Below are 23,130 nucleotides of genomic sequence, written 5' to 3' on the forward strand. Positions count from 1 at the left end.
AAAATTATATTAAATTAATCAATTAAGATCAGTTAAATTTATTTTATAAAATATTATAATGAAATTTAAGTGATTTTTAGCATATTAATATTAAAATGAAATATATTATAAAAAAATTTATTAAAATATCTAAAATATTTTAATTCTCGCGACCCTCAGCTACAGTAGAGCAGTAGTGATTTAATATTTTTTAACGTATCTTTAAAACTCATCGTCTTTTTATATGGCAAAAATCGTTAATATTATCGATTACTGGGGCAATCACTTCGTCCTTTTATCTTTTGGTATGGCAAAATTGTTAATATCGTCAACCACAAGAGCAATCACTTCGTCTTTTTGTTTTCAAAGTCAACAATAGTTGCTTAAAGTATAGAGAGACGTGAGATAGAAAGAGAGACCGTAAAGCTGAGAGAGAAATAGAGATACATGCGTAACGTGCCACTGACATATGTATTAAATGTTGAGGGCTGGGCTTAAGGGAGGGCTTAAGTTTCAAAGTTTAGGCCTTTACCCTCTCTTCAAAAGCTTGAGGGCCAGGTAGGCCCAGCCCACAAATGTGTAGGGCTTTATTTTGAGAGTTTTTTGGCCCATGGGCTTGGTCAGCTGGCCGGGCTGAGGGTTTGAGGGCCATTTTGACACCCCTCGCCGTCAAATATGAAATTTTGGAATCACTGATGAAAAGCAAAGTTCGGTGGCAACATGACACCATGGTCCAGCTCTATATTCAATTTGGAGAAAACACCAGCAGCATTCCCTATTCCACTTGATTGTTGGACTCCCATGATAATTTAGAAAATGTATGAATATATATATGATCACCAAAAGTATGTCAGAAACCTCCTTAACAATTTATTCAATTCAGAATTACTTCATCAGATCATACAAATTATTGGTTCCTAAACAACATATTACAATAAGGTAATTGCAATGGAAGACAACCCAGATGATACTATTTAAAAGTGAAATTGGAGGATTATTCATAATAGCAGTTCTAGAGTACGCCTGCTGCACCGGTACGCATGAATCTGGGCACTTGCACAGTACTTCGTGATGCAATACACACGCACCTTTTGCTGTGATGAGTGGCCTCGATTGACTACACCACTCTCTCTCTCCTGCGCATAGTAGATTTACTCTATTCATAATTTGCTAGAGACAGCAAGGTATTTGGTATGGCGCCCTTGGGCAAAAATCTTTCCCGTCTTTTTCTTCCTCAGCTCCACGCTTACAACTCCCACCGCTTTACCGACTCGTAGAACCTTTGCCTCAATCTCAATTTCTTCCTGTTGGAATAAGAACCAATAGATCCTCAAACTAGTCAGGAAGATCTCTCAATACAACAATCTAATCACATTAGATTCCACAGTCAGATGAATACATCTATCATATTGAGAGTAAATCATACACTGACTGACTGACACACAATAAATAAGTTTAAGTAGCAGAATCAAACACTATTACAGTGAAACAGTAACAAGGGAGAAAATTGGTGCACTGGTATAATTTTCACAGAGAAGCATAGGATGTATTAAAGAGTAAAACTCAACTTTTTGATAATGCTACAGATATGACTTATGAGGCTTTGATGAGGACAACCTAGAAAGGATCAAGGATGCTTATGTAGCATGGCATGTAGCCTACTAGGCCATCCTTCCAGATGACTAACTTGAATCATCCTTTTTAGGTCTTTGGTATGCATCTGATAAAATCTTGTTCTTCATTTACGACATCATATAACTTCATTCATAATAGAGAGTTCAGCCAATCAGCCGTAAATGAATTCGTGGAACACTGGAACTGGGTATTTCTATTCACCGATGGATTTTCTCTTTGAATAATGCCTCAAACAAGACTCTACCACCTAGTCTGTGACGAGTGGTGTGTGGTGACGTCAAGCTTCTTCGAACTTGGGCTCAGTAGGAACCTGAATGACTAGGAGATACCAAGTCTTGTACTGTCTCAGTAGAATGTTCGGGTAAACACATAGGAGTGAATTTTGTTTTCATAAATTGCAGTGTTTTCTGTACCGTGGTTATTCTACAAATACAAGAGTAAGAACCATATTTTTTTTTTGCAGGCAAAATGTGAATATTATATATAATAATAAGGTTACAATATAGGGGTTGAGCACCACCCGGGCTGGATTAAGCTTCCACTTTGAATCCAAAATAATATATTCCATGAAGGTGATAAACCTTCATTCTAAATTCTAAACCCTGTGTGTTTCCAGTAAGAGTAATTCATTTAAATCTTGTTGGAATGTTTCGAGCCCTGGGTGGACGAGGAGTCGGATCGACAAGAGTAAGAACCATACATCTTCCAATATCTGTTTAGAATCTACAGTAGGGTTTTACAGGGTCTAAGTTTGTCATTTAACTCATAATTTTGATCACTTCTGCCTCAAATGTTTTTCATTGTGACCATTCATGAAACAAAATTTAGAATACAGAACAACAAACTATTACTTTTAATAATGAAATTGCCCACACATTTTTGGTAGGTACCGACTAACAAAGTCGGTAAAACCTTTGGGTGATGATACCAGAGGTCTGGGGTCGAACCCGGCCAGCATCAAAGAGTTACTGATCTCATTTAAAACAGGCTTGCCAATCAAAAAAAAAAAAAAAAAAAATTGAAAATGAATAGATAATACCCACATCTCGAAAAGCGGCATCCAAGTAAGAAACATTGATTTCAATGGAAACACCAGAATTAGGAGCTCCAACAGTGTAAATTGCAGCAGAACCAATCAAATCAACCAAAGATGCAGTTGCTCCTCCATGTAGAAAATTCCCAGTGTTCTAATCCACCAATCAAGAATTTAAAATCATATTAACAATGTGTAATATCTAGAATTAATCACAAACAAGTTATGAATGTGTTTACCAAGAGACGAGGTGGAACTTTCATGGAACAAACAACTCGACCTGGCTCCATGACATCGACTTGAACACCTTGCATGATAAATGGGTCGAAGAATTTGGGAGGTAATCCATTGATCAGTGCTGAATTCTTGTCTTCCCCTCCTTCTTGCTTCCCTTCCAAAAATCTCTTCACAGCGTCGAAATCCATTTTTTTTTCTTCTGTTTCTTCTCTTGTCTGGTCTTTGTTGACTCTTAATAAATTTTAAGTGTTTTTGACGTGAGTTAAAAAAACCAGCACACAAAACATGTTTTAAGAATGGAGAGTACGCCACTTAGACCAGTGTAAAATGAAAGAGTCAAAAAATTCCCCAGTCCAATTCCCTTTAAACTCTGCTACTTGCAGTGACTTCCTAGAGTTGCCAGTTTATGTTACAGTGTTAGGAGTTAGGGGCTTTAGGCACCTAGCTAACTTTTTACTTTGTTTTTTTTTGTTTTTTTTTTTCTAGACATATCCAAATTAATAAAAACATTGTTCATACCTCAACATGAGCTATGAACATTCACTGTTCATACATCTAACATAATGTATGATTAGTAAGAACACTTATTAGAGCATGAGCAATTATGAGCTATAAACACTCATTGTTCAGATGAACAATCATTCTATTTGGGGTATAAACAATCACTGTTCGTACATCAACGTAATGTATGATCAGTAATAACACTTATTAGAGTATAAACAATCATTGTTCATATTTATTTGGGGTATGAACAATCATTGTTTATATCTATTTGGGGTATGAACATTCAATGTTTATACCTCGACATAATGTATAATCGGTAAGAACACATATTGGAGTATGAACAATAATTTTTTATACATCAACATATTGCATGAGGTATGTTAACCTATTTGGGTATAAACAATTAATGTTCATACATCAACATAAGGTATGAAATCTTATTATTCATAGTAAAACGAATGAAAGAGTAAAATCGGAAAATATTTATTTCAAATCCAGACTATTTGTCTTTACAAGTTATTTTCATTGGAAAATTGATTTTCAGGGTTATTTACACCCGAAATTGTCTACATAGTTACTATGCTAATATTGAGGAAACAACTTGAGTGCCATTCGGACACTGAAAGGGATCCTGCTGGGCAATGTGACTCTTAATTAGCAATGGAGATATACTTGTATTAAAGAAGCGCAAAGAACAAGAACAGGGAACATTTACATTTTATTTTTCATATACAACCTGTAGTTCAATCATTTACAATGAATTGATTCTGATTTTACAGAAATGAATAAATATTGGAGAAAAAAAATAACTAGAATATCTCTCCCCCTAAAAGTTACATGGTAGAAAACGATTAAATTGAATGATCAGTGCTACAAAAATTACTACTATAAACAATCTCAAGAGCAGTATCGCACTATATCCTATATTCTAATGTCGAGTTATCCAAAATTAACCAGCTACTGTCCTATTCCCATCTGCACTTCCAGCTTCATCTTGCTTACACATGCAATCTGGCATGGGAAAGGTGTACAGTGAGCTACTGGGTTTCCTTACTTCATTTCCCTTTAGATGACTGTGATGAAGCATATCTTGCATCTGACGCTTGAAATGCTCCCATCTGCAACACAATACTAGTATGAAGCTTTTCTTGTAAATGTTGTTTGTAGATCAATTACCAGGACACAATCAATATAATTGAAAAGAAAACTCCAAGATCCTCTTCAAGATTATAATAATATAATATAATACATGACGAAACATGGGAAAAACCTATCAAACAAGAGAGAATCATAATCTAAGAGATCTCATCTATTAAACTGAAAAATAACATTCTTTTTATGAAGAATGTTTGGGATGTTTAGCTTTTCGTCACTCAAATACAGTAGTAGGGTAATTGGGCATTGATCTAGAATCAATAGTTTATTAGTGTTCGGTCCCATTTCCCTCACTTGACCGCATTGATAAGATTATGACTAGAAACATCTGAAACATTACTTCGATGTAAGAAACTCGGGTGGGCTGGTGGAAAATAAATGTGTTCAATTGAAGTTTCCGATGGACTACAGAGTGCTCCAAAGAAAACAGCTTCAAATGCATGCACCATACACAGACACACACAGTCTTCTCTCGAGCATTACAGCAATAATAGCTAAAATGTACCTGATATCTGGGCTGTCAAAGAGTAGTGCTAACTTTCTTTTGTCAGGGTTGATGGTCTTTGCATGTCCACCATACAAGTAGCGCCTGTGACCCATCAGGAAGTGGGGAAAGTTTCCACCTTGAGTTGTAACAAATACTTCACTGTGAAGGCACACAGTGTAATCAAGAGCCGCCAACCTAGAGGAATATCCCTACAATAGAAGCTCAACTATTACAAAACGTCCGAGGGAATGAAACTGAAGGTTCATTTCTTATAAAAGGTGAAGAAATCAACACACTATAGCAGTTGAAATGACTCATGATATGTAACCCACATTTGAAATCGCGAGGCATTGTACCTTAAATGGAGCAAGTTCCTCTTGCGAAGCTAGGGTTTCCTTCGTCGCTAACAACGGAAATAATTGTCTAAGTGGGGCCATATATCTTTCTGCCCTGTAAATTTTCCCAGCAGCAACATAAACAGATGTGGTATTGTCAAAACCCATGCCTCTAAGCATCAGGCCTACCTGCAGAAGACTTGAGTGTCACCAACATAAATAGAAATCTAAATTCATAAAGCTCTATCTGAGTTGTAACAGAGGACACCAGGAGTACACAGATAAGTTCTCGGTACAAACCTTACCGTTAAAAAAGAGTATAATCACAGATCTCTGTTGGAGTGAAGAAAAATGAAAAAAAGGTAATCACCACAGTAGCTAACAGAGTTAATAAATCGTAACTATAGACTTTTCATATGCACTTCATGCCCTTTGGGCCAACAATACATCAGATTGGTACCATTACGAGAGTGGAAAATTAAGATTCTGATCTGTTTGATTAGTCGTTTCAAGGATGATGCACAACCATAACAGGAGGGCCTCCTCGAGTAGGTTTCTTTTCACTTGGAAAGATCTCAAGCCACTAGAAATGGCAATGATTAATATAGCAGTTACTTTCAAGTTCCCAAGTCTGATGTGCACAAAAGAAACATATCTGACCCCACTGATGAAGGAGAAACTGCAATTTGAAGCTCTAATGTTTATATGATCTCATTTTGTCTCAGTGTATAAGTGTATTCCGTGTCAAAATGTATCACATGTCTAAGAACTAATAAAGTGAATACAATCGATACCATTATAAACAACAATGTTAAAGAAGTACTGAACATTATGCTCATTATACATTAGTTGTGATTTTGTACCTCCAATGGAGTTAATGGGCATTTTCCATCCATCCGAATTACACCTGGTTTTATAACCCGACCATTTTTTCGGAACTTCCCCCTCCATCCTTTCTCTCGAGCAATATCCATTTCATGCTTCTCTTCCTCACCACCATCATAAATACAACATGAAAAAGCAACCATATCCTTCACAGAGAAATGGTATGAGATAAGTAAAGAGATATAATGAACACAAATACACTTAACACTCTTTGAATCGGATGTTTTTTCCCTTTTTGTTCCAAACTTCACAATGCAAGCTATAACCCTACCTCTTCAAATCGGAGATGCACCGAAACATACTTTCCGCCGCTAATGGAGCTATTACTAATCATCCGATCAACCATCTTCTCTGCAAGCGTTCTTATAGGTTGTGAAAATCTTAATGCTTCATAATTAGCCAAACACCTAAGGTCCTGGATGTTTGAGCGAACTGAATGAGCCAGTCTGTTCGAGAATGGTGCAATTCGTACAGCCCTGTATGGTGCAAAGGGAAACATGAAAACCTAATAGCAGTGAATGACACATAACCATTGTTATTAATTAATTCAACAATTAAAAGAAAGACAAATGCATTTTTAGTTCTCTTTCAGATCAGATATGATGGAACAGCAGTGCAATCAACTTTATGCAGAGTATATACTTCAGAGATATATTCGCCCAATATTCGAACATGAGCAGTAAATTCGTCCAACACGAGTTAGACTTGGTAAATTTTGTGGGAGATAGATCTGGATACAGTAAAGATTCCACCCATCTATTTCTATAGGTACCTCAATTGTGAACACCTATTGTCGATACTGTTCCTTTGCAATAACAATATATCATAGATACTGTTCATAGGCCAGATCTTTCATTTATTGGAGTAATATCTTGAAATGTTTCTCCTTATTTTGTCCCCTCAAAAAAAATTTTGGAATCTTATTAATAATCCATGATAGTTTTTTTTTTTTGTAAGAGGAAATAGCTTGTATAACATGCATACCCCAACTGCAACAGCTTTGGCAGCACCTTCTGCAGATAGTATGTTGGACTTGACCAGGCTTTAATTCTCAGATTCACTATGTTGCTTATATTATGATCAAACCGCTCCAGTATATCTTCTGGAAGCTCTTTGACTATTCTAACATTATTTCTGAGTGCGTATATGAAGAATTCCTCATCAAATATCTCTCCAAACTTGCTGCAGCAATGAATAACAAACAAATAAGCAATCGCGAACTGTTCAATATGTAATCCAGTGCATCTGTTATTACCCACTAGAAACAGTGAGAAATGCAAAATTAGATATACCTGGAATCTCGCCACACACTATTCAAATGAAACATAGGAATTACAAGTGTGGCATTTAGTAATCTTGCCACAGCTACTGCGTCGCATATCTATATTAAACAAAAATTAACCAAAGTAAGTCTAGAAGCAAAGAATCTGTCTAGATGCACCAGATAGTCCACTAAACTATTCTGACTGAAACCCCGTTTGACATATTGCATAAAAGTTGCAAATGTTGGCACAAATTTCGTTTATTCAACAGTTTCAGGTGTAACTCATATTTTACACTCTATCAGAGTCATGAAACACGTAGGTCCAGTATCCATAAACAAAGTCGAAATGCACACACATAAAAGAAAAAAAATAATAATAATTAACACTTAGATTGAATTGTACCGATATACGTTGTTGATTTAAACCACCATTTGCCTCAATTATAAAAAAACCATTTGATCCCCGCACCTCAGAGAACCCTAAAATCATCAATAAAATAAAAGGAAGCAGTTACCTTCTCTATACAATCATAACCAGTAATCATATATCAAAACATGTTTATTCATTTAGTCAAAAGCATAAAAAATCATATTCCTTCTGTGCTTATTCTAAATTAGATGCTTTCAAACGATAGGTGAGGAAAAATGCACTATCAACCTCAAAAGTAGCACATAAGCAAACCAGGAATTGGTGAGTTGAACAAATAAACAACGTTCACATTTATAGTTTATTCACTAGGAAGTCAAATTCTGCATTGTGATCTCCGGCCAGCGGCTGTGAATAATAACAAAAACTAGTGGGGCAGACTGAAATTAGATAGACTAAAAAGGAGATGACACTGTAAACCTCCCTGCTCAAGGGAAGATATTGAGATGTGTGCACACTACATACTTTGATTCTATATTTACACTTTCCAGCATACGTTTTACTACTTCACTGTACATCGAATTGTTTCTTGTGTTAAGTATTACAAGAACGCAAACCTGTAACAGAATTACTCCAATTGACACAGGGCTTCCAACTTTGTCGTAATTTGGGATTCCAAGCTGTCATTAACTGCAAGTTACCCAAATAGATGTAAACATTCATTAATAAAGCACACAATTGGCAATGCAAATAATGCTAATAGCCTAATACCAGTGTCCAACAAACCCAAAACACTTAAAAATTCCAAATTTTATCTACTTAACTATGTAAAACAAAATAAAAGTTAATCAAATGTTATATCTACAGACTAAGTAGTGAAAACATACTGCATTTGAGCTATTGCCAACTCCATCATTCTGCATAAAAGGCCAGAGATTTTCAAAAACCTGAGGAGTCCTATACAAAGAACCCAGCAAAGGTAGTTGACTAGACGGCCCATGAACACCATTAACAGATCCTTCTAAAGTCAAAGTGCCCATATACATTAACATTCCAGAAATATACAAAAGTGGTGCAAACAACAACACCCCTCGTCTTCTAAAAACAGTAGACACCAAAAAATACAACAAGCCCTCTGTAAAACTGAAAAGCTTCTTGGGCTTGTGCATACTAGTAGTAGTGCTGCTAGTAGTGACAGTTGACATAGCCTTTCTAGTCCTCACATGCCGAAACCGTGGTGATGAAGGTGGTGAAGATGGTGGTGATGATGTTGAAGTAGTAACTACTGATGACGAACCCAAACTTAACCTGCTTTGACCGTGCATACTTGCTAAGTAAAACTAGCACACATACACTTGGTGGTAGGTGTTCTTGTTCTTTTGGTGTTTTAATATTAGATATTAGATCACGGTGAAGTGTTTTGCAATTTTGTTACACGTTTCTTATTAGCACGGATTTTGCGGGGTTGATATATATTGAAAGACTTGTTTGTTTTTTTTTATCGTTAATAAACAGTTGCAATTGAATTTTTAGAGCGTGTCTGTGCCAGCTGTGGTATTAAAACGTGAAGCTGGGGATCAGTGTGTTTTTTGAACTAGATCTGCACCGACAGTTAATGGGTTACATGTGGTTGATCAGGCTTTGACTCATTTCAGTACTAGTTCCAGTTGTTCCATTTGAAGGTTTGTGTAGAAATTTTAGGAAGTATAGAATACTCAACAAAGAGTCAAAGATAAAATATTCAAATGTACCAAACAAAATTCGTTACAGATAAGAAAGAAAAGACCAGAATCAATACTCCCACTAATTGGTATCATTTTTTCTCTAACAGTACTTTGACCTGAATGTAGAAACGTCAGCAATAATTTATCAAGAAAATCAGGAGCCCAAATGCCATCATAGCATCTTTAGGTGAGATACTTTTCTAGCACCAAACACTTAATTTTCAACAATCACCAAATTTTCAATAATTTGGTGTTTTTTCATTATAAGGAGAGTTACATATTGATGAAAACACCAAAAAAATATCAAACAAAACACCAAATTGACCAAAATTTGGTTTCAGTTTTGGTGTTATATCAAATCTAACCGCGCGGTTTTTTTAACACCGTATGAGCTTGGGCTTTTATGGCGCAGTCGCGAGAGATTTGGAAAGAAAATAAATAAGAAAATTAATTTGCGACACATCACGCGGTTTTTCAAAACCGCGTTTGTCCTTAAAATTTAATGTTTTCTAGTGTTGAGAGATCCATTTTTCTTTATATGCCTTAGTTTATTCAAAACCGCGTCATTTGATGTCGAAAATTTGATATTTCCCCTAAAATTGGTTGGCATGTTTTTGGTTTGGTTTAAAAATTTTGTGTTTTTTTTGTTTATCTCCTAAAGATGTTTTTAGTTATCTCTATATATTGGGCCTTGAGGTACAGAAATTCAAGGATTACACCCCAGGACAAAGCCCAACAATCAATAAATCAAAAACTGGACTGAATTTCGGCTCAAACACAAATCGGGCTAACATCATCATATGTAAATACAGTATTTACATATAACAATATAAAATTTGCATGTGTATATGAAAATATAAATTTACACAGTCTTTTACATATATATATTTGTACATTTACATGTGAAAATTTAAATTTCCACAACATTTATCGCAATTGAAAAAGTCTGAAAAATTATATTTACATAGTTGTTTTGTGTAAATTTACTTTGTTGATTATTAAAATCCAGAATAGATTTCTTGGAACAAAAAAAAAATTGGAAAATTGGGCTCGCAGCCCAATTGCTACACATGTTTTGAGGCTCAGCTTGGGGTGCTCTCAAGTTATTTGGTGGCGACGTGAGTTTTGAAGAAAAAAAATGACCATGGCAATGGCAACAGCATCATCGTCTCTAACAGAAGAAGAAGTAACACTGACAGTAAAATGGAGTGGGAAAGAATACACAGTGAGAGTTTGCGGTGACGATACTGTTGGTGAGCTGAAACTTAGAATCTGTGAAGTAACTAATGTTTTACCAAAGAGGCAGAAACTGCTTTACCCAAAAGTTGGTTCTAAACTTGCTAATGATGCATTCCTGTTATCACAACTACCACTTAAGTCTTCTCTCAAGATGACCATGGTTGGGTAATCTTTATGTTTTTTTTCTCATGGCTTATTTACTGGTTTGTTTAAATTCATGAATGAATATGTTTTATGGTTTAAAGTATGAATCTTTATTATTTCTTGTAATGTTATAACTCTAATTGTAGTACCGTGGAAGATGATATTATCATAGATCAAGTGGATGCACCAGAAATTATTGATGACTTTGAGATTGGGCAAGTAGAAGCTGTACACATTAAGGATAAAGAGGCGAACAAGCAGAAGTTGAGGCGGCGCATTAGTCGATATAAGGTCATTTCTTTTTTATGGGCATTGATTTACACTTTGATAATAAGAGCATTTGCAATGCAAGTCAAAATAATCCCCCCCCTTATTCACCTCCACGTAGGCACTTATTCCCCTCATTTCACCAAAATGGTGAAAAGCAAGGTGAACCTGTGCAATGCAAAGGTGAAAAAAAAATCTCGGACAGGATGTTAGATTCCGTTTGGAGGTTTTTGATCGAGACGGAATGTAATATCCCGTCCGGTATTTTGTCTAAAAAAAAAAACCGAAAAAACTCGCGAGATGGAATGAAACATTCCGTCCAAAAAAATCGAAAAAAACACACGGAATCCAACATCCCGTCCGAAGTTAATAAGTCAGCCACTATCTCGGTGGAAGGTTTCACCTTGATTTCAACTGGGGAAAATAATCACCAGTTTTTCACCTCTGCATTGCACACCCTTTTTTCAACAAAACTGGTGACTATAGTCACAAACCCCCTTTATCCACCTGCATTGCAAATGCTCTAAGGGCTCATGCTTTTCTCTAAGTGTTAACTTTAGCTACTGGAATTGCTTATCAGATCAAACTTCGCGAGCCGTGTCGGGAAGGAAAGAAGCTGCTCGTTTTGGACATTGATTATACTTTGTTTGATCATCGGTCCACAGCTGAGAACCCACTTGAGCTTATGCGACCCTGTAAGTACTATGTTGTCTATTGAGGTTGAAGTAGTCTGTGATTATTTTCAAGTATTCCTTTTCCTGTTTGGTTCACGACATCAATCTGCATCTGTGCAGATCTTCACGAGTTCCTCTCCGCAGCTTATTCGGAGTATGATATCATTATATGGTCTGCAACTAGGTCAGTACTGGATACACTCTTGTGGGTTTTTTCTGATGTAGTTGGCTATTCTTAGGATGGTCAGTTTCATAATGTTTTTGGCTGTTGTCCAATACTGGTTTATTGTCAGGGCATCACCAAAGCTACATTTCTACATTTATATTCAGTTCAGAAAATCAGGGTTTATGTAATGATATGGGGTTATTTTGTGTGTGTTGCACAGAAATATGCAATGTCTATATATAAGCATCTTGTTTCATTGAATAAACCAGCTTAAAGAAATTCTTAAAATTATTATTCATACACCCCCTGAATTGGATACTCCCCTCTGAATGGAGATCATGTTTTACAGATAAAAATAAAGAACGGTATGGAAATCATATGTTAGAGGACTTTCTGTTCAAATTATATAAATTATTGATTTTCTTTGCTGCAGCATGAAGTGGGTTGAATTGAAGATGGAACAGCTGGGAGTCCTCAACAACCCTAACTACAAAATAACAGCTCTCCTAGACCACTTAGCAATGATTACAGTGCAATCTGATTCGGGTCGCTTATATGATTGCAAGCCACTTGATCTGATCTGGGGTCACTTTCCAGAGGTTCAATTATGACTCAAATCTTGCTTTTCCACTTCTTATTGGTCATCATTTTTGCACCAATTATTACAATATTGTTTTTGTGATACCAATTGTCTATGCCCTGCCTTTGCAGTTTTATAGTTCAAAAAACACCATTATGTTTGACGACCTGCGAAGAAATTTTGTGATGAACCCCAAAATGGTCTGGTGATCCGGCCTTTCAAGAAAGCCCATGAAAACCGCGCTAGTGATCAGGAGCTAGTGAAGCTCACTCAGTATTTGCTTGCCATAGCTGAGCTTAGTGATCTGAGTGTACTTGATCACCGGGATTGGGAGCTGTATACAGAAGTGGACAATTCCAAGAGGCGCAGGCATACTTGAGATGATAATGGGCACTGATTTATTATACATTCCTCCAAAAGAACAATAGCGATGCTACACTTGATTGTGATGTTTCTTTTGGGTCTGCTGATGGAGCACCCATTAACTTATTATCCAATTTAGTCGTATTTGTTGTTTCTCACTCCAAAATTTTATCTTATTTACTTGGTATATTTTTGTTTTCTCAATGTAAATTTATGAGAAACTGGAGGAGTTTTCTGCAAGCGTATAGGAGAACAAAACTATTAGGGACTTATTTTGCATAATTTATTTTGCACACTAAATTATGTGTGCTATCTTATCTTTTCTACATGCTTAATGTGTGGACAGGATCTAATTACTCTTCCACCACTCAACACTCCCCTGAAGAAGTTTCTTATTTGCAATTGAGTAAAATCTATAGAAATAACAACTTGCTGCTATGTATTATTCCTTCCAATGGCTACAGCAATATGTCCTCAGACTTCGCTTCTAAGCGTGGGCAGGAAGGTTTCAGAGGAGGTCCGACGAAGAAGAAGCTGTATTAGTTTTCGTGTTTACGCTGTGGCTAATGGATCAGCTGAATCAGACCAGCCTAGAAAGGCTCCACCAGGAGTCGACACCAGAATCCACTGGGAGAATCCAGATGAAGGATGGGTTGGAGGGAGCACCAATTCGCAGTGGTCGGACACAATGAAAGCTGAAGAGGGACAGCAAAATGATTTCTTAGGAGATAAATTCGCAGACTTGATTAACTCCACCAATTCTCATTACCAGTGAGTACTACATATTACATATTATCTTTCTTTACAAGAATTTCATGTGTTCATTACCAAAAAACAATGTTGACACACACTAAAAGCAAGCCTTACGCTGTGTTTGGTTCAATGAACGAAGATTCCTGGAAGGCAATGATGGATGGATAGGAGGAACACCAATTCATTTGGACCATACTTATTTACGTAGTACATACTCAATTACATTAAAAATAGCTTGTGATTTATATAATAGGTTCTTAGGAGTACCTGTGGAAGCCGATATGGAAGATATCAAAGCTGCCTACAGACGACTATCTAAGGAATATCATCCAGATACAACGACGCTTCCACTAAAAGCAGCATCAGAAAAGTTTATGAAATTAAGAGAAGTGTATGACATTTTGAGTAATGACGAGAGTCGTCGGTTCTACGATTGGACTTTAGCTCAAGAAGCTGCCAGCATCCGAGCTGAGAAAATGAAGGTGAAGTTTGACGATCCTTATGAACAAGAGCTTAAAAACTTTGAGTCCATACCAGATACAGTTGATCGTCTTAGGGGGGGCAGAAATTTGAAGTTAAGTGACCAATCCCAAGCTGCCCTCACCGTTGATGCTGTTATTCTAGTTTTCTCAATATGTTGCATTGTATACGTTATCTTTTTTAAGGAACCATACTAACTAGATGTGTGTAAATAGTTTGGGATTGTATCATGAATTTGTTGGAATCTCTTGTATTTCAAATGACTAAGAGTGTGTATGCAAAGTGGAGGAGATGAACAAAGAGTGTTCTCTCCACTTTAATGCATAGAAGATAGTCTCACATTGGTTATCCACCACTAGCAAGTGATGTATATGAGGAATTCCTCTACCATAAAGGCGTGCCTTTAGGGTACAAATGCTTTTGTATTAGGAGCAGTGGCGGAGCCAGGAAATTGGGTGAGGGTGAGCCACAACTAGTCACTATATAAAAACTAGAATAAGATAACACCCAATTTGTCGAATTTTTGTTTTCCCTTGCATTATTTTTAAAAGTAAAAAAGAAAAAAACACAATTCGAATCCCATCACAAAAGATATGTAAATTTTGAAATTACAAAAGACTAGATTGCTTAATAGATCGATTTAGGAGAAAAAAAATATTACACGGATATTTAGCTTTAGAAAATTAGGAACTTAAGAAAAAAGTGCCTACAAATATATGCTTCTTACAAATATATATGCTTATGGAAACCACTTTAAAATTCCACAAATGAAAAAAACAATGAATTCTTTAGAACTGTAAGGAAAATAGTCCAAAAGGCATTGGGAAAAAAAATAAACACATAGGCGCAATAAAAAATATTATACAATGTTTCGACATTTTTTTTTTGGCTAAAGGGTAATTAATATTAATAACAAAAAATGGTGTTACAGACTTACAAAGCGTTTACAAATTCTAGATTGAGAATATAATTCTCATGTTTACGCTTTCTCAAAAATCTATAGTGGGTAAGCAAAATTTGGATTTTCAAACTAGCTTGTTGCGCCAACATGGTTTATGATCCCACCATTGTTTAAAACTGTACATGTTTAGACACCAATACATTTTTTTTGTGGTCACTTTAGCATTTATTTTAATTGTTTTCGTTTTGTTTTCAATCCCCAAATCAATGCTTTAAGTAGATTCAAAAGTAAATTTACTACAATTTTATGCAACAAATTAAAATTGTAATGGACTCAAGTGTCGATGGATTGAATTCATTACGCAAAAATTGAATTATAACTAATAAAATTTATTATAAAAAGACTAAAAAATAAGAGATTGGGGAATTAAGGTTTAGAAAACATACCAATAAACATACATATGAATTATTGGACCTTTTTCCAAACAAGGAAAAACACTTGCCAAAAGTGTTGTTTCTCAAAATACATAAAATTTGAAATACAGAACTTTCTTATGTTAGTTAGGGGAAGGGGGTTTTTGTTTTTGGTCAGTTACAGTGAGGGTTTAGTAACAAAATCATTTTCATATATATAGTAGTCATTTTTTTTTGAAGAAATTGAGGGTCTGTGAGCGCCCTGGGCCCCCTCGCTCCTGCAGGAGGGAGGACTCACCCAAAGCCACACACGACACGATTCGGGCTCAGGCTTATTGTGTGGTTTGGCCAATTGCCTAAACTGACTTTGCCTCTATATAATCAGGACTGTGCGTCCATATAGGGTACTTCAATATCCTCTGATATCCTGTGAGGAAGACTATGGTACTTCAATATCCTGAGTAAGACGACATCCAGCAAGACCTAAATCATTGTTCCTTACAACAATCCCTTGTCTCTTCATTGTTTTCTTTATTCGCATCCAACAGTATTCATGTTAATTACAACAAGGGTCTAACGTATTTACGGACGATGTCTATGTATTTATGAGACCATATTTTGATAGTTGTGCAATCGTCAGGTTATAAGTCTCAGAAGCAGAGGTCAATACGCAATAGTATCACTTTAGCGTCTTTGATAGGCAGAGTGGGAAGACAACTATGCAAAGACAAGCCCAGAAACTATTTCCCGGCAACTTGCTGTCAATAAGAAAAGTAATCATGCAACAGTAGTACTAGTGTGAGCATTGCAACCTTGAGGAGAACCTCACAATATTAAAACCTTTTTTTCTTTTTCCATTTTGCGTATCAATTCTCTTCTTGATCTAGAGTGGGTTGTGTATTATTTTCAAGAGAGGGTGCTTCTATACAGCAAAGTTTAGTTTCCAGTGGCTGCGCTAAACGTACGTATCTAGTACCTTTTTTTTTTGCAGGCAAAATGTGGATATATTATATATAATAATAAGATTACAAACTAGGGGTTAAGCACCACCCGGGTTGGATTAAGTTCCCACTTTTAAACCAAAAAATAGATTCCATGAAGGTGATAAATCCTTCATTCTATTGTCTAAACCATGTGTAATTCCAGTAAAAATAATTCATTTATATCTTGCTGGAATTTTTCTAGCCCTAGGTGGAAGAGGAGTCAAATCCACATCTTTCCCCTTTTGAAACTGCCATGGTTCATCACCATCCTGTGAGTTATCATCGTCATCAATATGCTCCTGCGACATCCATTACGTATCTAGTACCTGCCGTCTAGTATTTTTGAAACTAAACAATTCGCAAATGAGAACATCATCTATGGTGAATGGCACGTTTTTTTTTTTTTTTTTGGAAATATTTAGATGGTTAATGCAGACCCACGCCAGTTACATTGAAAGACCCTAGCTAGCCTGAAGACTTACATTGCCCGAAGGCTCATCAACCCCGAAGGAACCTATCCCAAAAGCTCTCGCCGATGCGCCATTTTGAGTAGACCATGTTGATAGGTCACACGAAAGAATTTTCTTCAAGAGAGTAATATCATTAACGTAAGCAAGAATAACATTAACGAAATATATGGCTTAGCAACGGGGTTCAGAGGGCTATTGTTGGGAAGCCTGGGGTAGTCATCTGGTTGTGGCATGACACACTCTACGCCGTTAAAAACTATTTTTCTTGGAAACGCCCATCCTTCTCTAAACGTAAATATTCCGGGGTCTTTGCGGAGTAACATTTCTGACTGCACATTTCCACTAGGTCCAGAGTGGAGTAGCATGTCATTATAGTATTGAATCCCCCAAAACATTCCACTATCATCTGCGGATCAAAAATATCGAATCAGCAGAGTGCAATGGGTGGTGGAACAAATGAATACTTCTGTTTGTAGAACAAGTTGAGATTTTACTTACTGGCGTAACCATACTGGTCAAGAGGCTTGTAATTAAAGCTGAAAACTTGCACTACACTTTCCAAATTGGGATGTTGCACTACCAAGCTCCATTGGCTATAATTCTTAACATAGTTGAAGTTGTTTATTGTCATCTTAACCCTCCAATAATCCCTATAGCTCACCTTCACATGCCAGTGCACTCGGATAGGGCACATATGTCTTGTACACATCACAGCAGGAGGAACAACTTGATTTTCATGGTGCGGTAGTTGCAACACAGATTGTGATTCGCCAGGCCTGCACATCGTATGTAGTTACATGATGTATGAATACAGAACAACCTACAGAGGATATCACATTGATATATATGGATGAGTATGCTCAGTACTAAAATCTGATTAACTTAGTTGGTGAACTCTCTTGTTTTAGTTACCAGGCCATATCAATTTGAATTTTTTCCAAAGTTATAGTAAGTACTTGATGCATTTGGTTCCAGGTTCTCCTTGGCATCCACAACTGCACTGTGGACACTGCGTAATCGTTTCATTGTAGAATGCAGATAAGGAAACACAACAGGTTGGTGCTGGCGACGCCCCAAACTGAGAATAGGAGCAGGTTATGTTCCAGGTCACTACAATACAAACAATGAACACAACAAACTTGTGTCAATTTGTTCAAGAAAAAAAATAAACCACTCACGAAGCAAAAGAAAGCACACTTCAGAAAAAAGTTCAAAGATTATACGTAAATAAGAGACATAACAATTGTATATAGAAAATTTTACATCAACTTACTGAAAGCTTCTGCAGCTCGACGCCCATTATCCACATAGAATTTACTTGGCTGGACAAAACGTGGTTCAGCACATGTATAGCCAGGAAGTCCAAGGCTGAAATTACCGGGAATAAGTTTGTTTAGTGATGAAAGATCCTTTGCAACTTTCAGTTCTGTAATGTTAATCGAAGGCGCATTTCCTATGTGCATCTGGAACATGGATCCATACTTTGTTGGATCTTGATTCATAGAGGACAATACACCACCTTTGCAGCAGTTTGCAGTCTGCATGTTATAAGGTGCACCAGGTAATAAATCAACAACTTGAGGATTCTTCTTGCAACAATGAGGAGGACTACTAGTACCACCGTAGTTGAAGCAATTTCCTTGTTCAACAGCCTCTGCACCATCCATGCTTAATATCACCTCTTCCCCTGCCAATCCCACTTCAATTTCCAACCAGGTTTCTCCAGTTGTCGAAATAATTGATAATTAAATATGAAAATCTTTACCTGCATGTATAATATTAGATCTTGAATTACACCAGTTAGATGTCAAAACTGCATTCCTAAATGGAGACTTGAAAGAAGACACCTATATGACTGAACCTGAAGGGTTTCAGATGAAGGGACAAGAGGAAAAAGTCTACAAATTAAAGAAGTCTTTATATGGACTTAAGCAATCCACAAGACAATGGTATTTGAAATTTCACCAAACAATCATTAGCATGGGATATGAAGTAAATCCCTTGGACCACTGTGTTTACATAAGGAAATACCATGACAAAATTGCCATTTTGTCGCTTTACGTAGATGACATATTATTAGCTTCCAATTGCCAATATATGTTGAAAACTACAAAAGCTCGTTTGGGATCCGAATTTGAAATGAAAGATATGGGTGAGGCAAACTACATAATTGGAATTAAGGTCACTAGAAATAGAGACTCCAAGTTGTTGTATTTGGATCAAGAACGATATCTAAGGGAAGTACCTAAGAGGTTCAAAATGGAAATTGCAAACCATTGAGTACAACTGTTTGTAAAAGTCTTACTTTGAGTAAGATGATGTGTCCGTGTACAGATGAGGAAGAACAAGAAATGGCAAATGTCCCTTATGCCAGAGCTGTTGGAAGTCTCATGTATGCAATGACAAGTACTAGACCAGATATTTGTCATGCAGTAGGATTGGTTAGTAGGTACCAATCAAATCCTGGAAAGGCACATTGGCAAGCAGTAAAACGAATACTTAGATATTTAAAAGGCACAATGGATATGAAATTGTGTTTCGGTTTGGATGACCTTGAACTTGTTGGATACACAGACGCCGACAATGGGAAATCCACAAGTGGTCATATATTTATGTTTGGTGGAATAACTATTTCTTGGTTGAGTAAGAAATAAAGTTGTGTGGCAAAACATACAAAGGAAGCTGAATATATAGCCTGCAGTACAACAGTTGGCAATGTTGTATGGATAAAACGATTTATCGATAGTCTAAAGATTGGTATACCTAGCATGCCAGTCAATATGTACTATGACAACAAGTCCACTATCTTTTTGATAAAAAGTGGAGCTAAATAGCTCTAAAGGCAGACATATTGATGTTAAATATCACTATATTCAGATATAGTGGAGAGGATGAAATAACAATCGACTATATTCCCTCTGAAGAGATGGTGGCCGACCCAATGACTAAGGGGTTGTCTCTAGAGAAATTCAGAGAACATGTAACGAGAATGGGATTAAGACACGTCTAAGTTAAGTTACATGGACCAAATCGTATCTTCGAAAGTATTCTAGGGACGCCTAAGGGTAAAGGTGAAGATGCAGACTCTACCTGATAAGAGCTAGATAAAAGATTGGTCATGAGTGTAAAGTCCAAAGAATATATATGCACTATGAATAAGTTGGATAATTACCCAAGGCGCGTGGTGTATATTAAATCATCGATAAGGTGATAAAGGAAGAAGTACTTGATTTAAGTTTCGATGCAGGTCAATACATCAATTTAAAGATGTATATGGCTGAAGACGTCGAGTGTATTAAGGTGTTGGACTGTAACCTTATACGAGACTACGATGCCGATCACTTGAGTGAGTCAAAGTCATCTTGCATATAAATCTTACTATATAGAAAAATATGAGGTATAATGAATAGTGTGTTTCAAATGACAATCTATTTGGGTAAATAAGAGTTAATTTGTTTAATATTTTATTATTTTTTGTCAAAAACTAAAGGACCACCAATGATTGACAAGTGTCTAAAAATACTTTTAAGAGTTGGAAATGACATTTCTTTTTCTCGACAGACACAAAATCCGTTGTTTTGTGTACAGTGGCAGAATCGTTATTTTGTGATTTCACGGTGGCAATTGTTTAATTTCGAAAAAATTTATTATTTTTTTGACTTTAGGTAGTGGTAAAATGGTAATTTTACGAATTTCAAATTTGTTTTTTTGTGGGCAGAAAGGTAATTTGTCTGTGTTGGCCAGGGTGCGATGTAAATAATGTGATCATCATATAATGTGGACCCATCTATGTTTTGAGAGAGAAAAATATTGTAGCTTTGTGATTTCACCAAAAACGTGCGAAGCACGTGCATGAGTCTAGTGTATATGGAACAAAATGCAGTCAGATGCACAAGTAATATGTATACACAATTAATCCAATATTTGTGTTCTAATGACAATCTATTTGTTAGATTAGAGTTAATGATAGAATAAGGTATGGTACCAAAAGAATCACTAACTAAAGGAATAATGTGACATAAAATAAGATCAAGTTTATTTCAAATAAGATCAAGTGGTACCCAGATTAGTTGGGCCCAGTGTAGTGGGACCCAGATTAGTTGGGCCCAATGTAGTGGGACCCAGATAAACAAAGTGTCCGAAAATGTTTAAGGTTGGTTTCCGGTATTTCTGTGGGCCAAAAAAACGCGTTTGCCTAAGTAATGATCATATAGTCCCCACTCCAAACTACTTCAGTACCTAAACAGCGCACCACAGTCCACTATGATTTTGATCATTTCTGATTCTTCCACAGTTCCACCACATCAAAGGCTCAGACTTTGTGGTAGGCCCGAAGCTCTGTAGCTAAAAAACTTCCTGGAGTATAACATAGTTTACTTCCTTAAGTAAATGCTAACCTTAAATAGCTCCTTGTTCTCCAGGCTTTCACGCCAATGAAAAAAAAGCAAGAAATGTTTTGACAATATCTTAACAAAAATAATTAAACAAACAGATTTTGATCCTATGTGGTAAAGAGACTTACATCGTATGAGGCATCTGCAGGCCAAGAGACAACATCCCATTTGATTGTAACGTTCCCATATGGATCCAATGGATCATATCCATCTATATATAAAAAAAAGGATTAATCAAAACCATATTGGTCTAGGGACGAAAAAATGTAATTGTTTTGATTGATATGGAAGACATGAATTTAGAGGAACGTACCAACAGGAGAAACAATGTAGCCATGAAGAAGGAAGAATAATAGAGAGATAAAAAACTTTCTTGTGCACATTGCATGCATGTTGGTTCAATGGACTTTTTTTCGTGTTAGCAAATGAAGGGGTTTTGTTAGAGAAGAAGAAGAGAAGGAATGAGTAAATGAGAGGAACGAGGGTGGGCATGGGAATAAGGAGGGCATGGTATAAATGCATTTTCGTGCATGTTTCTTTCTCGTAATCCCAAGGAAATCAATGAGCGGGTTTATGTGAGTTTCCAAAATTGGAATAAGTCTATATCTAGTGCGAATCTTTGGGTGTGACTTAGCTGTAATCATAAGGGCCTGCTTGATAACCATATATATTTTCCCGCTAGCAAACACATGACACTAGCTAATATGGGTGTAAACCGTGTAATAGGTGTGACTGCAACACTGGAGAGAATTGAAGTTGTTCCTGCTTCTCCATATGATTGGAAACTAATCATATTTTGAATCACTGTTCTTTTTTTCTTCTTATGAATATATATTGATTTTGAAAAAACTATATTTTTGGAGCTTGTCATTATATATGTATATGGCTGAATATTTGTTGCTTTGGATGATGACACAAAGTTTGTTTAAAGGAACATGAAGAGGGTTGGTATTTATTTTGTATTTTGTTTAGCTTTCCTAAGTGGGTATTTAGGTTTATATTGTTCTTGTTGGTTTGTGGTCCTTTGTACATGTAGTAAGAAGTTTTTTATTGGGATGGCTTAGGTTCTAAATAAAGGTGTGGGTCTGGTGATCTTAAAAGTTAGAGTATCTCTAGGTGGTGGCCGGTAGTATCACTTGCATGTTTGAGGCGAAATTTGAAGTAAGTATCCGCAAAATTTGACTAACTCTAGGTGGAGACAAATAACAGTCGCAAATTTGGACTAGGGTCTATCTTGCGCGACATTGATACTGTCGTGCGACATTACCACTGTCGCCCCAGGTTGAAAAAATGGGGAAAAAAAATTACTTTCTAACAGACTCCCAATAGATTTGTAAGTTGATCTTCTTTGTTTATCACTTAAGTAAGTATTATGATGTCCATGAGTTGCATTTCAATTATATTAATCTAGTTACTTCGTCATTCTCAAAATCCTCAATGTAGTTAACTCATTGTGTAACATGCTATCTTCTGTTTCCAATGGATGCAACATGTAGTTTTATTAAACAGAGCAAACTTTGTTATAGTGATCTGATCTAGGATGCTTCCCTTGAGCCTAATCTTCTATGTGTCGATCATAGAGATTAGAGAATGACAAACTGCACCATGGTAAATATGAGGATTTGACAAAAAATGCTACATGGAAAATTAGTTTTTTTTTAAATACAAACTAAAATATTTTAAAAATTATTTGCCAAT

The 23,130-nt window shown here is 36.2% G+C and overlaps 5 protein-coding genes across 5 annotated transcripts; 2 read left to right on the plus strand and 3 right to left on the minus strand.

Annotated features, from left to right (window-relative positions):
- Positions 1 to 827: 827 nt before the first annotated feature.
- On the minus strand, positions 828 to 3,305 carry LOC147500954 (Thioesterase superfamily protein). The gene is made up of 3 exons (XM_086605970.1): positions 2,887 to 3,305; positions 2,658 to 2,801; positions 828 to 1,283 (listed from the first exon to the last, which is right to left on the minus strand). Exons 1-3 carry the CDS (start codon positions 3,070 to 3,072, stop codon positions 1,140 to 1,142), a joined length of 474 nt encoding a protein of 157 aa, XP_086462096.1. The 5' UTR covers positions 3,073 to 3,305; the 3' UTR covers positions 828 to 1,139.
- A 781-nt stretch (positions 3,306 to 4,086) lies between these two features.
- LOC147500955 (O-fucosyltransferase family protein) lies at positions 4,087 to 9,352 on the minus strand. Its single transcript, XM_086605971.1, has 10 exons — positions 8,769 to 9,352; positions 8,499 to 8,571; positions 7,918 to 7,994; positions 7,543 to 7,631; positions 7,235 to 7,432; positions 6,522 to 6,726; positions 6,229 to 6,396; positions 5,387 to 5,554; positions 5,049 to 5,239; positions 4,087 to 4,506 (listed from the first exon to the last, which is right to left on the minus strand). The coding sequence occupies exons 1-10, from the start codon at positions 9,204 to 9,206 to the stop codon at positions 4,338 to 4,340; spliced, it is 1,776 nt and encodes a 591-aa protein (XP_086462097.1). The 5' UTR covers positions 9,207 to 9,352; the 3' UTR covers positions 4,087 to 4,337.
- Positions 9,353 to 10,637: 1,285 nt separating this feature from the next.
- On the plus strand, positions 10,638 to 13,366 carry LOC147500956 (ubiquitin family protein). Its single transcript, XM_086605973.1, is given in 7 exon segments — positions 10,638 to 11,009; positions 11,135 to 11,279; positions 11,836 to 11,950; positions 12,050 to 12,113; positions 12,529 to 12,694; positions 12,807 to 12,867; positions 12,870 to 13,366. Coding segments are annotated over 7 exon segments (1,002 nt in total). The 5' UTR covers positions 10,638 to 10,743; the 3' UTR covers positions 13,055 to 13,366.
- On the plus strand, positions 13,301 to 14,515 carry NDHT (Chaperone DnaJ-domain superfamily protein). The gene is made up of 2 exons (XM_086605974.1): positions 13,301 to 13,809; positions 14,045 to 14,515. The coding sequence occupies exons 1-2, from the start codon at positions 13,493 to 13,495 to the stop codon at positions 14,466 to 14,468; spliced, it is 741 nt and encodes a 246-aa protein (XP_086462100.1). The 5' UTR covers positions 13,301 to 13,492; the 3' UTR covers positions 14,469 to 14,515.
- A 2,430-nt stretch (positions 14,516 to 16,945) lies between these two features.
- On the minus strand, positions 16,946 to 21,983 carry LOC147500958 (COBRA-like protein 1). Its single transcript, XM_086605972.1, has 6 exons — positions 21,746 to 21,983; positions 21,561 to 21,643; positions 18,312 to 18,803; positions 17,995 to 18,148; positions 17,537 to 17,814; positions 16,946 to 17,444 (listed from the first exon to the last, which is right to left on the minus strand). The coding sequence occupies exons 3-6, from the start codon at positions 18,703 to 18,705 to the stop codon at positions 17,155 to 17,157; spliced, it is 1,116 nt and encodes a 371-aa protein (XP_086462098.1). The 5' UTR covers positions 18,706 to 18,803; positions 21,561 to 21,643; positions 21,746 to 21,983; the 3' UTR covers positions 16,946 to 17,154.
- Between the last annotated feature and the right edge of the window lie 1,147 nt (positions 21,984 to 23,130).

The sequence above is a fragment of the Coptis chinensis genome, chromosome 4 (assembly GCF_015680905.1).
Source record: "Coptis chinensis isolate HL-2020 chromosome 4, ASM1568090v1, whole genome shotgun sequence".
In the NCBI taxonomy this organism is placed as follows: Eukaryota; Viridiplantae; Streptophyta; class Magnoliopsida; order Ranunculales; family Ranunculaceae; genus Coptis; species Coptis chinensis.

Bases quoted from the DNA above. Each gene is read 5' to 3' on its own strand.
- LOC147500958 (XM_086605972.1), bottom strand. From the start codon at position 18,705: ATGGATGGTGCAGAGGCTGTTGAACAAGGAAATTGCTTCAACTACGGT. The intron at 18,149-18,311 runs GTAAGTTGATGT...TTTGTATTGTAG, and splicing joins TCGAGCTGCAGAAGCTTTCA to TGACCTGGAACATAACCTGC. The intron at 17,445-17,536 runs GTAAGTAAAATC...TTTGATCCGCAG, and splicing joins TGACCAGTATGGTTACGCCA to ATGATAGTGGAATGTTTTGG.
- LOC147500954 (XM_086605970.1), bottom strand. From the start codon at position 3,072: ATGGATTTCGACGCTGTGAAGAGATTTTTGGAAGGGAAGCAAGAAGGA. The intron at 2,802-2,886 runs GTAAACACATTC...TTGGTGGATTAG, and splicing joins AAGTTCCACCTCGTCTCTTG to AACACTGGGAATTTTCTACA. The intron at 1,284-2,657 runs GTGGGTATTATC...TTATTCCAACAG, and splicing joins TGGATGCCGCTTTTCGAGAT to GAAGAAATTGAGATTGAGGC.
- LOC147500955 (XM_086605971.1), bottom strand. From the start codon at position 9,206: ATGCACGGTCAAAGCAGGTTAAGTTTGGGTTCGTCATCAGTAGTTACT. The intron at 7,632-7,917 runs GTACAATTCAAT...TGTTTAATATAG, and splicing joins TAAATCAACAACGTATATCG to ATATGCGACGCAGTAGCTGT. The intron at 6,727-7,234 runs GTATGCATGTTA...TGCACCATACAG, and splicing joins CCAAAGCTGTTGCAGTTGGG to GGCTGTACGAATTGCACCAT.
- NDHT (XM_086605974.1), top strand. From the start codon at position 13,493: ATGGCTACAGCAATATGTCCTCAGACTTCGCTTCTAAGCGTGGGCAGG. The intron at 13,810-14,044 runs GTGAGTACTACA...TTTATATAATAG, and splicing joins TCCACCAATTCTCATTACCA to GTTCTTAGGAGTACCTGTGG.